We start from the raw sequence: 14,386 nt of genomic DNA, 5'->3' as shown, positions 1-14,386 counted from the left end.
CCCCATCAAACACTCCCAGGACAGGTAAACACGGGGTTAGATACAGAGTAAAGCTCCCTCTACACTGTCCCATCAAACACTCCCAGGACAGGTACAGCACGGGGTTAGATACAGAGTAAAGCTCCCTCTACACTGTCTCCATCAAACACTCCCAGGACAGGTACAGCGCGGGGTTAGATACAGAGTAAAGCTCCCTCTACACTGTCCCATCAAACACTCCCAGGACAGGTACAGCACGGGGTTAGATACAGAGTAAAGCTCCCTCTACACTGTCTCCATCAAACACTCCCAGGACAGGTACATGGGGTGTTGGGGGTCACCAGTAACAGAAGGGCTGTTACTCCAGTGGGAGAGGGCGTTGGGGTGGGAACTGCGCCCTGTCACGCCTCACCTCTTGCTCACCACCGCACTCCACCCCACCTCGTTGCTCATCCTCTGCCGCCAGCCCATCCCCCCAAAGACCCCTCGCGAGCCCTGACCTCACATCTTACTTGTAACAATCATTGTTGAACTGGTTGTAACTGCCCAATGCCGTCAGGGCCCCAAGGCCGATGGCGTATGAGAAGAAAATCTGTGTGCCCGCGTCGATCCAGACCTGCAGGATGAAAAGTACAAGTAGTGTGAGGCCAACATGGTCAAACAGCTCCCGAGCTGTACACTCCACACGTCCCCAGGTTCTTAAGTTACGTTTCACTCCTTTGTCCGCAAACAATGGGTGCCCATCACTGCCAACGGGTGCCAATTGACGATTAGCTATTCGCCTGTGGCGGGAAGAGCGATATGGCGTCCAAACCAATGCAGCAACTCTCGGTGTGATAGCGCTGGGTGGCATTCAGGGAGGTGGGAACACCTGGCTAATTATCTCACCTGCTGCTGCCCACCCAACACCATCTCCTCCAGACCTAATCGACACTGAGGCCTAATAGTGATGAGGGGGTAATTACTTAAATTAGCGTGCACCCTGAACGATGGGCTAGACTATCAAGAGGATCGGTGCAGAGGGAGCGGCGCACTGTCGGATGGGTCAGTGCTGAGGGAGCGGCGCACTGTCGGATGGGTCAGTGCTGAGGGAGCGGCGCACTGTCGGATGGGTCAGTGCTGAGGGAGCGGCGCACTGTCGGAGGGTCAGTGCTGAGGGAGCACCGCACTGTCAGAGGGTCAGTGCTGAGGGAGCGGCGCACTGTCGGAGGGTCAGTGCTGAGGGAGCGTCGCACTGTCGGAGGGTCAGTGATGAGGGAGCGCCGCACTGTCGGATGGGTCAGTGCTGAGGGAGCGCTGCACTGTCGGATGGTCAGTGCTGAGGGAGCACCGCACTGTCAGAGGGTCAGTGCTGAGGGAGCGCCGCACTGTCAGAGGGTCAGTGCTGAGGGAGCGCCGCACTGTCGGATGGGTCAGTGCTGAGGGAGCGGCGCACTGTCGGAGGGTCAGTGCTGAGGGAGCGCCGCACTGTGGGAGGGTCAGTGCTGAGGGAGCGCCGCACTGTCGGATGGGTCAGTGCTGAGGGAGCGCCGCACTGTTGGAGGGTCAGTGCTGAGGGAGCGGCGCACTGTCGGATGGGTCAGTGCTGAGGGAGCGGCGCACTATCGGAGGGTCAGTGCTGAGGGAGCACCGCACTGTCGGATGGGTCAGTGCTGAGGGAGCACCGCACTGTCGGATGGGTCAGTGCTGAGGGAGCACCGCACTGTCGGATGGGTCAGTGCTGAGGGAGCACCGCACTGTCGGATGGGTCAGTGCTGAGGGAGCACCGCACTGTCGGATGGGTCAGTGCTGAGGGAGCGGCGCACTGTCGGATGGGTCAGTGCTGAGGGAGCGGCGCACTGTCGGAGGGTCAGTGCAGAGGGAGCACCGCACTGTCGGATGGGTCAGTGCTGAGGGAGCACCGCACTGTCGGATGGGTCAGTGCTGAGGGAGCACCGCACTGTCGGATGGGTCAGTGCTGAGGGAGCACCGCACTGTCGGATGGGTCAGTGCTGAGGGAGCGGCGCACTGTCGGATGGGTCAGTGCTGAGGGAGCGGCGCACTGTCGGATGGGTCAGTGCTGAGGGAGCGGCGCACTGTCGGATGGGTCAGTGCTGAGGGAGCGGCGCACTGTCGGGGGGTCAGTGCTGAGGGAGCACCGCACTGTCGGAGGGTCAGTGCTGAGGGAGCGCCGCACTGTCGGAGGGTCAGTGCTGAGGGAGCGCCGCACTGTCGGAGGGTCAGTGCTGAGGGAGCGCCGCACTGTCGGAGGGTCAGTGCTGAGGGAGCGCCGCACTGTCGGATGGGTCAGTGCTGAGGGAGCGGCGCACTGTCGGATGGGTCAGTGCTGAGGGAGCGGCGCACTGTCGGAGGGTCAGTGCTGAGGGAGCGCCGCACTGTCGGAGGGTCAGTGCTGAGGGAGGTCCGCACTGTCAGAGGGTCAGTGCTGAGGGAGCGGCGCACTGTCGGAGGGTCAGTGCTGAGGGAGCGCCGCACTGTCGGATGGGTCAGTGCTGAGGGAGCGGCGCACTGTCGGAGGGTCAGTGCTAAGGGAGCACGCACTATCGGAAGGTCAGTGCTGAGGGAGCGCCGCACTGTCGGATGGGTCAGTGCTGAGGGAGCGGCGCACTGTCGGAGGGTCAGTGCTAAGGGAGCACGCACTATCGGAAGGTCAGTGCTGAGGGAGCGCCGCACTGTCGGATGGGTCAGTGCTGAGGGAGCGCCGCACTGTCGGAGGGTCAGTGCTGACGGAGCGCTGCACTGTCAGAGGGTCAGTGCTGAGGGAGCACCGCGCTGTCAGAGGGTCAGTGCTGAGGGAGCGCTGCACTGTCGGAGGGTCAGAGCTGAGGGAGCACCATACTGTCGGAAGGTCAGTACCGAGGGAGCGGTGCACCGTCAGAGGGTCAGAGCTGAGGGAACGACGGACTGTTGGAGGGTCAGTGCTGAGGGAGCAACGTGCTGGTATTGGAGTGATGTGCTCCAACCAGAGTTCTCGCGTAACACAACAAAAGTATTTGAAATTCTATCCATGGCCAACTTTCCATTTTCCTGGTCTAATGCTGTGTTCAAAATGGCCACCGTCGGGGCACCATGGCGGATATCGACATCACAGGCCACCTCGTTTCTGGGAAAAGTGGCTGGTATTTGCCAGGCAGCCTTCCAGAACGTTCTGGAGGGTAGCCCAGGAGCCTCACCCCCACACACACCCTCAATCTACTTGCCTGTGCTTCACCCAGCTTCGACCAATCCGGTTGTAAGTAGTAGATGATACCTTCGAGAGCACCCGGTAGTGTGACGCCACGCACAAACAGAATGATCAGGATGATGTAGGGGAAGGTGGCTGTAAAATAGACAACCTGCAACGAGAGAGATGGAAAAAGAAACACAGCGCACTTTCAGCTATTTGACTGCAGAAGGCTTCGCCCCGCGGCCCCAACCACCCACTGTAGCGCACAAAGACTCCATGAGACGAATAGAGTGAAGTCGATGAGGCTTTATTAAGCGTGTCTGTTCCCCAGCAGCTCGATAGTAAACTGGCCTGCGGGAGAAGACTCCGGCTTCTTATACTCCGCCTTCAGGGCGGAGCTTGAGGTCAACGGCCAACCAGGACCCGGGATCTGTCAGCCAATGACATTAGGGCTTCCAGTCCCACATGACCCCCAGTGCATACCACCCAACTTGCCTTCGTGTCAATTACCTCTCAGACAAGCCCAGCTCTGAGTCTACACGGAGTTCAAGGTTTAAGTTCCCGGGGGGGGGGGGGGGGGAGAGACCACACACACCAAACCAGAGGGCGGTAGAATGTAAACAGGCGAAATTAAGGGCAGGACAAGTCGGACATTTCTATATAATACAGGAAACAAACAGGACAAACAATGTGCATAACTGTTTACAAATTCCCCACCAGACCCAATAAAACAATTTTAAAAGAAAGGTTCAAGTCACAACACCCCCACCTCCACCCAAACACCGCCCCCCCTTACACAGGGTGAGCACTGCACTGTTGTAGGGTCAGTACTGAGGGAGTGCCACACTGTCAGAGGGTCAGTGCTGAGGGAGCCCCACACTGTCGGAGGGTCAGTGCTGAGGGAGCCCCGCACTGTCGGAGGGTCAGTTCTGAGGGAGCGCCGCACTGTCGGAGGGTCAGTGCTGAGGGCGTGCCGCACTGTCGGAGGGTCAGTGCTGAGAGAGCCCCGCACTGTCGGAGGGTCAGTGCTGAGGGAGCCCCGCACTGTCAGAGGGTCAGTGCTGAGGGAGCGCCGCACTGTCGGAGGGTCAGTGCTGAGGGAGTGCCGCACTGTCGGAGGGTCAGTGCTGAGGGCGTGCCGCACTGTCGGAGGGTCAGTGCTGAGGGAGCACCGCACTGTCGGAGGGTCAGTGCTGAGGGAGCCCCGCACTGTCGGAGGGTCAGTGCTGAGGGAGCGCCGCACTGTCGGAGGGTCAGTGCTGAGGGAGCGCCGCACTGTCGGAGGGTCAGTGCTGAGGGAGCGCTGCACTGTCGGAGGGTCAGTGCTGAGGGAGCGCCGCACTGTCGGAAGGTCAGTGCTGAGGGACTACTGCGTTGTCGGAGGGTCAGTGCTGAGGGAGCGCCGCACTGTCGGAGGGTCAGTACTGAGGGAGCGCTGCACTGTCAGAGGGTGAGCACTGAGGGATCACGGCACTGTCGGAGGGTCAGTGCTGAGGGAGCATCGCAGTGTCGGAGATTCAGTGCTGAGGGAGAGCCGCACTGTTGGAGGGTAGGTACTGAGGGAGCGCCGCACTGTCGGAGGGTCAGTGCTGAGGGAGCGCCGCACTGTCGGATGGTCAGTGCTGAGGGAGCGCCGCACTGTCGGAGGGTCAGTGCTGAGGGAGTGCCGCACTGTCGGAGGGTCAGTGCTGAGGGAGCACCGCACTATCAGAGGGTCAGTAGTGAGGGAGTGCGACACTGTTAGAGGGTCAGTACTGAGGGAGCACCGCAGTATCGGAGGGTCAGTACTGATAGAGCGCCGCACTTTAGGAGGGTCAGTGCTGAGGGAGCACCGCACTGTCGGAGGGTCAGTACTGAGTGTGCGCCGCACTGTCGGAGGGTCAGTGCTGAGGGAGCGCCGCACTGTCGGATGGTCAGTGCTGAGGGAGCGCCGCACTGTCGGAGGGTCAGTGCTGAGGGAGTGCCGCACTGTCGGAGGGTCAGTGCTGAGGGAGCACCGCACTGTCAGAGGGTCAGTAGTGAGGGAGTGCGACACTGTTAGAGGGTCAGTACTGAGGGAGCACCGCAGTATCGGAGGGTCAGTACTGAGAGAGCGCCGCACTTTAGGAGGGTCAGTGCTGAGGGAGCACCGCACTGTCGGAGGGTCAGTACTAAGGGAGCACCGCACTGTCGGAGGGTCAGTACTGAGGGAGCGCCACACTGTTGGAAGGTCTTAGACTCTCCCACAAGAAGAAACATCCTCTCAGCATGGACCCCATCAATCCCACCCAGAATCCTCTCTGTCTCAATAAGGTCGCCTCTCATTCTTCTAAACTCCCAATGAGTACAGGCCCCGGCCTACTCAACCTCTCCGCATCAGAAAATCCCTCCATTCCCGGGCTTCCCCCCGCACTCCCCCACTCTGAAACCCGGCTAAAGTTGTGACATTGATGACACCAGAGAGATGGAGAGAGACGATTGAGTGTTTTTTCAAAATTAATCTTCTCCTAGGAGGAACGCATCAGCTATTGTGAATCGTCAGGCGTTTCGCCTGGAGACAAGAGTCTGGAGGATGTTTCCTTGGCCTGGTCGCGACGCCTTCAAGTCGATGATCATTCAGGCTCCAGGGAACCCGACCAGGCCTCTCACAGGTTTCCACGGCAACCAGTCCACCAAAAAACAAGGAGGTCCAGAAGTTTCTGGGAATTGGGGGCATCTCCCCTGCCTCCCACCCCCAGCTCTCTCCGGAATTATATTCCCGGCCTGGTGTTCCCTTCCCGGATATCAGCCTCCGAAAGGCCTATGTGTCTCATTGGAACTTTCAGCCTTGATGTGACCCATCACCCCTCTGCCCCGCCTCTCCACACCGGCCTGTCAGTACTGAGGGAATTTCAGCCTGTCCATCTCCTTTGAAGGTTCTGCTGCAGACAAGCTCATCCTGAGGCCAAAGACATGTTCTGACAACACTGAGATGGCTGAAAGCACATTCCAGGGTCAGTCAGAGGGTAATTGCTGCAAGCTACACACCCAGGGGTCAGTCAAAGAGGAATTACTGCAAGCTACATCATACAGTCAGTCAGAGGGTATTGCTTATTAATTATAGTGACAGACCCACCCCCACCAGTACTGCACCCCAGTGTCATAGTGACAGACTGATCCCCACCAGTACTGTACCCCAGTGTTATACAGTGACAGACCCATCCCCACCAGTACTGTACCCCAGTGTTATACAGTGACAGACCCGTCCCCACCAGTACTGTACCCCAGTGTTATACAGTGACAGACCCGTCCCCACCAGTACTGTACCCCAGTGTTATACAGTGACAGACCCGTCCCCACCAGTACTGCACCCCAGTGTTATACAGTGACAGACCCGTCCCCACCAGTACTGTACCCCAGTGTTATACAGTGACAGACCCGTCCCCACCAGTACTGTACCCCAGTGTTATACAGTGATAGACCCGTTCCCACCAGTACTGTACCCCAGTGTTATACAGTGACAGACCCGTCCCCACCAGTACTGTACCCCAGTGTTATACAGTGACAGACCCGTCCCCACCAGTACTGTATCCGTGTTATACTGGGACAGAGGTAGAATTCTGCTCAATGGGAGTGAACGGCAAGGGGTTTGGGTCCATTGGGATTGTGTACAGTGGGAGTGAACGGGAAGGGGTTTGGGTCCATTGGGATTGTGTACAGTGGGAGTGAATGGGAAGGGGTTTGGGTCCATTGGGATTGTGCACAGTGGGAGTGAATGGGAAGGGGTTTGGGTCCATTGGGATTGTGCACAGTGGGAGTAAATGGGAAGGGGTTTGGGTCCATTGGAATTGTGCACAGTGGGAGTGAACGGGAGGGGGTTTGGGTCCATTGGGATTGTGCACAGTGGGAGTAAATGGGAAGGGGTTTGGGTCCATTGGAATTGTGCACAGTGGGAGTGAACGGGAGGGGGTTTGGGTCCAGCCTCCCCGAACAGGTGCCGGAATGTGGCGACCAGGGGCTTTTCACAGTAACTTCATTTGAAGCCTACTTGTGACAATAAGCGATTTTCATTTTCATTTCATTGGGATTGTGTACAGTGGGAGTGAATGTGAAGGGGTTTGGGTCCATTGGGATTGTGCACAGTGGGAGTGAACGGGAGGGGGTTTGGGCCCATTGGGATTGTGTACAGTGGGAGTGAACGGGAGGGGGTTTGGGTCCATTGGGATTGTGCACAGTGGGAGTGAACGGGAGGGGGTTTGGACCCATTGGGATTGTGTACAGTGGGAGTGAACGGGAGGGGGTTTGGGTCCATTGGGATTGTGCACAGTGGGAGTGAACGGGAAGGGGTTTGGGTCCATTGGGATTGTGTACAGTGGGAGTGAATGGGAAGGGGTTGGATCCATGGATGTGTGCACGGCGGGAGTGAACCGGAAGGGACTTTGGGGGGGGGGGGGGGGGGGAGGCACAGCCACACAGTGGTTAGCACTGGGTTCAGTCCCGACCTCGGTTCACTGTCTGTGCGGAGTCTGCACGTTCTCCCCTGCATGGGTTTCCTCCGGGTGCTCCGGTTTCCTCCCACAGCCCCAAAGATGTGCAGGTTAGGTGGATTGACCATGATAAAATTGCTCCCCCCCCCCACCCCGCACACTCAATGCAGCCACGAGTCACCCCTACCTTGCCTGTTGTCTTCACACCCTTCCAGACACAGAAGTAGACCACAATCCAAGTCGCCAACAAGCACAGGGTCAGCTGCCAGCTGATGTCCCCGACCTCCTCCAGCCCACTTGAGAGGTCGAGCACCTTTCTCCTGTAAGAGTGAGCAGAGTCAGCCTGGGCTTTCAGTGTTATTTTCACCCCGTTGAGCAACGCATTGCACCTCACGTCGACGCACAGGCGATGGCCCCTCCCTCTGCCAAGGCCCCTCCCCCCTCCCCCCTCCCTCAGCTGATCTAACTTGCCCCTGACCCGCTGGGGACTTGAGAGGGGGGGGGGCCGAGCAGATGTGGCAGGAAGTAGGCCCCAATCCTAGGCCCCACCTCCTAAACCCGATCGGCATTCTCGAAGCCCCCACCCCTCTCTCTCGCGGCCCCCAGCGGGCATGATTCCTCCCGCCCTCAAATTCCTGGCAATCACCGTTTACTCCCTTACCCTCGCTCTCCCCCCCGCCCCCCCCCCCCCCCCGCCCCACTCCCCCACACCTCCTCTTTCCTCCCCTCCACATTTCCCCTCAGCAACAAGGCCCAAGAGAAGGCCTTCAGTGAAAGAACCAGAGGGAGAGGGCGGGGGGAGGATGGGGAGAATTTTTATTTCCGACGCAGCGAGTTGTTGTGATCTGGGAGGGGCTGCCCGAAAGGGGCGGAGGCAGCAGATTCAACCTCCAAAAGGCAGGGGGGGGGGAAATTGGAGACATACTGGAAGGAGAAATATTTGCAGGACTGTGAGAGGGGGGGAGAGGTGGTCATCAAATTGGGTTGATCTTTCACAGAATCACAGGATGTGTTACGGTGCAGAAGGAGACCATTCGGCCCATTGTCTTCACACCAGCCCTCCAAACGAGCATCGTGACTCAGTGCCGTTCCTCTAACGCCCCCTCGAACGCCTCGAGTGAACCTGCCTCAACCTCCACACTTCCCAGGCCCGGATCCACTCTCTGTGCGGAAACGCTTTCCCCGCATCGCATTGGCCTCTTTCGCAAATCAATTTAAATCCGTCCCCTTTCGCTCTCGGTCCACCTTCGAGCGGAAACATTTTGTCCTTGTCCACTCTGCCCCCTCAGGGGCCGCGATTCTCCGGTAACCGGCGGTCGGGCCGTACCAGCGCCAAAGAATGGCGTGAACCACTCCGGAATCCTCCGCACCTTCGGGGGCTAGGCCGGCGCGGAGTGATTGGTGCCGTGCCAACCGGTGGCGAAGGGCCTCCGCCGGCTCGCGTGGCGCTTGTGCAGGAGCACCAGCCTGTTCCCAGAACCGCTGCCTTGATTCCTGCGCATGCACAGGCTCTGAGGCTTTCCTCACAGTTTTATTTTTAGCTTCGCGCTCCCGGCAAGTGCGTTAGCGTCAGTGTGTGAGGAGGGAGGGTGACTAAACTTGTGGGAAAATTTACATCCCACAGGTAAAGAATTTACATTTTTGTCAGTTGCTCATCAACGTGGCCTTGGTGAGGCTACACCTGGAGTATTGTGAGCAGTTTTGGTCTCCTTCTCTGTGAAAGGATGTTCTTGCTCTCGAGGGAGCGCAGCGAAGGTTTACCAGACTGATTCCTGGGATGGTGGGACTGACGTACGAGAAGAGATTGACAAGGTTGGGATTGTACTCACTGGAGTTCAGAAGAATGGGGGGAATCTCATAGAAACCTATAAAATTCTAACAGGACTGGACGGGGTCGATGCAGGAAGGATGTTCCCGATGGTGGGGGTGTCCAGAACCAGGGGGCACAGTCAGAGGATACAGGGTAGACCATTTCGGACAGAGATGAGGAGACATTTCTTCCCCCAGAGAGCAGTCGGCCGGTGGAATTCGTTACCACAGGAAGCAGTTGAGTCCAAAACACTGAATGGTTTTGAAGAAGCAGTTAGACATAGCACTTAGGGCAAAGGATTTTTGGGAGGCGAAAAGGGATTCGGCTATTGAGTTGGATGATCAGCCATGATCGTAATGAATGGCGGAGCGGGCTCGAAGGGCCAAATGGACTCTTCCTGCTACTATTTTCGACGTCATACTAGAATAGATTATTCCTTTGGGCCTAGACCAATCCTACATCCGGTAGCCTCCTGCTCCATCGGTGGTATCGTGGTCTCTGGCCATCTACCTGCATTTCTTGAGTTTGTACTCGAGATTTGTTTCCCCGAACCCCCCGCCCACGATCTACGACATGGCCAATTATCTTTCTGATGTGACACCGCGCCCCCACCCACCATTCCGACAACCTTGGAGGCATTTTCAGACGTTTATTTTAGCCTCCCGCTCCGCAGTCATGGCGCCCGATTGCAATGAAAATGAATGAAAATCGCTTATTGTCACAAGTAGGCTTCAACGAAGTTACTGTGAAAAGCCCCTAGTCGCCACATTCCGCCGCCTGTTCGGGGAGGCTGTTACGGGAATTGAACCGTGCTGCTGGCCTGCCTTGGTCTGCTTTCAAAGCCAGCGATTTAGCCCTGTGCTAAAGAGCCCCAATTCCTGCCTGTAAACGTGCACACTAATGCACACCCACACGTGACTCCCCCCTAAGAGGGGCGGAGTACAGCGAGGAGAGGGGAGGGGAGTGGGAAATGAAGTGAACGCGCCTCTAATGATTTTATAATCCTTGCAAACGACGGTTTCGCAAGTGAACCGGAAGGGATTTTGGGGGGGGGGGGGAGGCACAGCCGCACAGTGGTTAGCACTGCTGCCTCACAGCTCCAGGGACCCGGGTTCAGTTCCGACCTCGGTTCACTGTCTGTGCGGAGTCTGCACGTTCTCCCCGTGTGTGCGTGGGTTTCCTCCGGGTGCTCTGGTTTCCTCCCACAGTCCAAAGGTGTGCAGGGGTAGGTGGATTGGCCGCGATCAATTGCCCTTAGTGTCCAAAAAAATAAGGTAAGGTGGGGGTTAAGGGGATAGGAGGAAGTGTGGGGATCGGGTGGGGGACTTAAGTGGGGTGCTCTTTCCAAGGGCCGGTGCAGTCTCGATGGGCCGAATGGCCTCCTTCTGCACTGTAAATTCTGTGAATCTGTGACGGGGAATGCAGACATCTGTATCGTCGCCAACGAGAGAGGCTGGAGCCTGGTGTCAGAATCGCTGCCGGGCCCAACACCCATTTTCTCCATTCCGGGGGATTCTGTGCCTGATCGCGATTTGAGCTCCATACCGAATGTCTTAGGTAGAACATAGAAAAATACAGCACAGAACAGGCCCTTCGGCCCACAATGTTGTGCCGAACGTTTGTCCTAGATTAAGAACAAATTAATCTACACCCCATCATTCTACCGTAATCCATGTACCTATTCAATAGCCGCTTGGAAGGTCCCTAATATTTCCCACTCAACTACTTCCACAGGCAGTGCATTCCATGCCCCCACTACTCTTTGGGTAAAGAACCTACCTCTGACATCCCTCCTATATCTTCCACCATTCACCTTAAATTTATGTTTCCTTGTAATGGTTTGTTCCACCCGGGGAAAAAGTCTCTGACTGTCTACTCTATCTATTCCCCTGATCATCTTATAAACCTCTATCAAGTCGCCCCTCATCCTTCTCCGCTCTAATGAGAAAAGGCCTAGCACCCTCAACCTTTCCTCGTAAGACCTACTCCATTCCAGGCAACATCCTGGTAAATCTTCTTTGCACCTTTTCCAGAGCTTCCACATCCTTCCTAAAATGAGGCGACCAGAACTGTACACAGTACTCCAAATGTGGCCTTCCCAAGGTTTTGCACAGCTGCATCATCACCTCACGGCTCTTAAATTCAATCCCTCTGTTAATGAACTCTTATCTTTAAGAGTCTCAGGGACTTTTATTCATGGCGGCTGCGTTGTGCGCCAATTATCCGTTGTTTTATTGCGCGTATCTTTATGATGGTCACACTGGTGGTTTGTCGCTTTAATCACGATGGAATGACGCCATTGTCCGGATTTGTAGAGGGTTTGGATCTCCTGGGGTGAGTCTATGATACGGGAGGGACTGCGGGCTCGCGGTCCCTTCTTGCCAATATTTCTCTTCTTCTCCCTGTCTAGAGTTTGTCTCCTGATGTTAATGATGGGATGGCTGGGTAGGGTTAGCCTAGCGGGTCCTCACTTTGTGCTGAGGAATGTCCCCTAAGAGCGACTATGGTTCTGATTTATTTTTTTGTCCAAAGATGTGCAGGTTGGGTGGGGACAGAGGGGGAAGGATTCTCCTCCCAGCCCTGTGTTCCTCCGAGGTGTCGTTCTCTCGTAGCGGGAATCGCTACTCCCGCCGCTCGTCAATGGGATTCCCCATTGATCCGCCCCTGGGCGCCCGGGTAACCGTGGGGTGAGGGGGCTTTGCTTGAGGGACCAGCGAATTACAACGACTGGAGAATTGCGGGCAAGCTTTCGGCGGGAGGCTCATATGGGGAACAAGGAGCCACTTGGCGTTAAAGCGGGAATGGGCGGGGCAGGTCTTCCTGCCTCATCCTCGACCAGCAACACGGGAACAGCAATTTTTGGTCAACAGAGATATTCCCTTCAAGGTGAAGAATTGTGCGAAGGATAAGGTGGGTTAGATATGCGATTGTTAAGGGGCTTGTACACACATAATCTGTCTCGATAATGAACGTGTGTTGTCCTCCTAATCATCCTCCCCCCCCGGAGTTTGTTACTCAAGTCTTCAGGGGCTTTGCGGAGTTGGCTCTGACCAATTATTTTCTGGGCAGGGAATTTAAATGTCATTTGAATCTCTTGACAAAGTGCGTTAGCGTCAGTGTGTGAGGAGGGAGGGTGTTTAAACCCGTGGAGACATTTATATCCCACAGGTAAAGAATTTACATTTTTGTCGGATGCTCATCAACGTGGCCTTGGTGAGGTCACACCTGGGACATTGTGCACAGTTTTGGTCTCCTTATCTGAGGAAGGATGTTCTTGCTCTTGAGGGAGTTCAGCGAAGGTTTACCAGACTGATTCCAGGGATGGCGGGATTGTCATATGAGGAGAGATTGACCAGGTTGGGATTGTTCTCGCTGGAGTTCAGAAGAATGAGAGGGGGGGGGACCTCATAGAAACATATAAAAGTTTTTAAAAATTCATTTAAGGGATGGGGACGTCGCTGGTTATACCAGCATTTATTACCTATCCCTAGTTGCCCTTCCGAAAGTGGGGGGGAGTGGCCTTCTTGAACCGTTGCAGTCCTTGAGGTGTAGGTACACCCACTGTGCGGTTCGGGAGGGAGTTCTAGGATGTTGCCCCTGTGACAGTAAAGGAACGGCGATATATTGAGTGGCTTGGAGGGAAACCTCCAGGTGGTGGGGTTCCCAGGTATCTGCTGCTCTTGTCCTTCTAGATGGTAGTGGTCGTGGGTTTGGAAGGTGTCACCTAACCAGGACGTGAATGAGCACCCTCTTCCCGGAGGTGGGGGACAAGTGTGAACGGTGCCAGGGAGGCCCGGCTAACCACACCCACATGTTCTGGTCTTGCCCCAGACTCGTCGGGTACAGGATACCCTTCTTCGAGGCTATGTCCAGGGTTGTGGGAGTGAGGGTGGGGTCTTGCCTGCTGGTGGCGGTCTTCAGGGTATCAGAACAGCCAGAGTTTTTATGCGGTGAGGGGCTGACGCCCTGGCCTTTGCCTCCCTGATCGCCCGCTGGAGACTCCTGCCCGGCGGGCGATCGGCAGCGCAGCCCAAAGCTGTCCGGCCTGGCGGAATTTCGCAAGCTAGAGAAAATACAATGTGCCATCAGAGGCTTCCACAAACCATGGCGGCTCTTCATCAACCAGAGGGTAGGCCGCACAACAGTCACGGCTGACCACCTGGGGCACCCAAGCGGGGACCCCGTAACTACATAAAATCTCCCTCTCAGGGAAGCACGGCTAGCTACGGGCCCTGCATGACCGAGTGGGCAGTGGGCATACCGTGGGCCACAGTCTGGCCGGCAAACGCTTAGCAACATTTTCTTTGCAAATTACCATTGTCTATATCTTACTCAATTGCCTTATGGCCGTAGCTAAACCGGTATGGCGAGTCCCGCGTACTGAGAGATTACATCCTGTGTAAAATAGCTGATACTACAGTTGCTATAAACTCTTATCGGTACAAGTTTTGCTTTTGTCTTGTGTGATGGGTGATATGAAATGTCAAAAACACCAATAAAAATATGTTTAAAAACAAACAACACTGTGTGAGAAACAGGACACGAGAACTTGGCTTTTTTTTGACTAAGGAGAATGCTGACAGGGTGGCACCGTGGTGCAGTGGTTAGCACTGCTACCTCAAGGCGGCGAGGACCCGGGTTTGATCCCGGCTCCAGATCACTGGCCGTGTGGAGTTTGCACAGTCTCCCTGTGCCTGCGTGTGGCGTAGTGGTACTTTCACTGGACTAGTAAACCAGAAACCCAGGGTATTTCTTTCTGGACCCAGGTTCGAATCCCGCCACTGCTGATGGCGAAATCTGGAACGGGATTCTTCGGAAACTCCAGCGCGAAGGAGCGGCGTGAACCACTCTGGCGTGAACCACTCCTCCGCACCTTCAGGGGCTAGGCCGGCGCCGGAGTGGATGCCGGCGCGGAAGGGGCTTGGCGCCACGCCAACCGGTGCCGAAGGGCCGCCGCCGCGAGTTGCCGCATGCGCGGGAGCGCCA

At 56.4% G+C, this 14,386-nt stretch overlaps 1 protein-coding gene across 1 annotated transcript in view; it reads right to left on the bottom strand.

The window, feature by feature from the left end:
• The window catches only part of LOC140398944 (creatine transporter-like), a 157,371-nt gene that overhangs the window by 19,070 nt on the left and 123,915 nt on the right, over positions 1 to 14,386 (bottom strand). The window contains exons 5-7 of the mRNA XM_072487936.1: positions 7,778 to 7,910; positions 3,180 to 3,314; positions 492 to 595 (exon numbers count right to left, since the gene is read on the bottom strand). Coding sequence (XP_072344037.1) covers positions 492 to 595; positions 3,180 to 3,314; positions 7,778 to 7,910 — 372 coding nt within the window. The remainder of the gene's footprint in view (positions 1 to 491; positions 596 to 3,179; positions 3,315 to 7,777; positions 7,911 to 14,386) is intronic.

Source organism: Scyliorhinus torazame, chromosome 22, assembly GCF_047496885.1.
Source record: "Scyliorhinus torazame isolate Kashiwa2021f chromosome 22, sScyTor2.1, whole genome shotgun sequence".
NCBI classification, from domain to species: Eukaryota; Metazoa; Chordata; class Chondrichthyes; order Carcharhiniformes; family Scyliorhinidae; genus Scyliorhinus; species Scyliorhinus torazame.
This window is presented reverse-complemented; position numbering and strand designations above follow the sequence as displayed.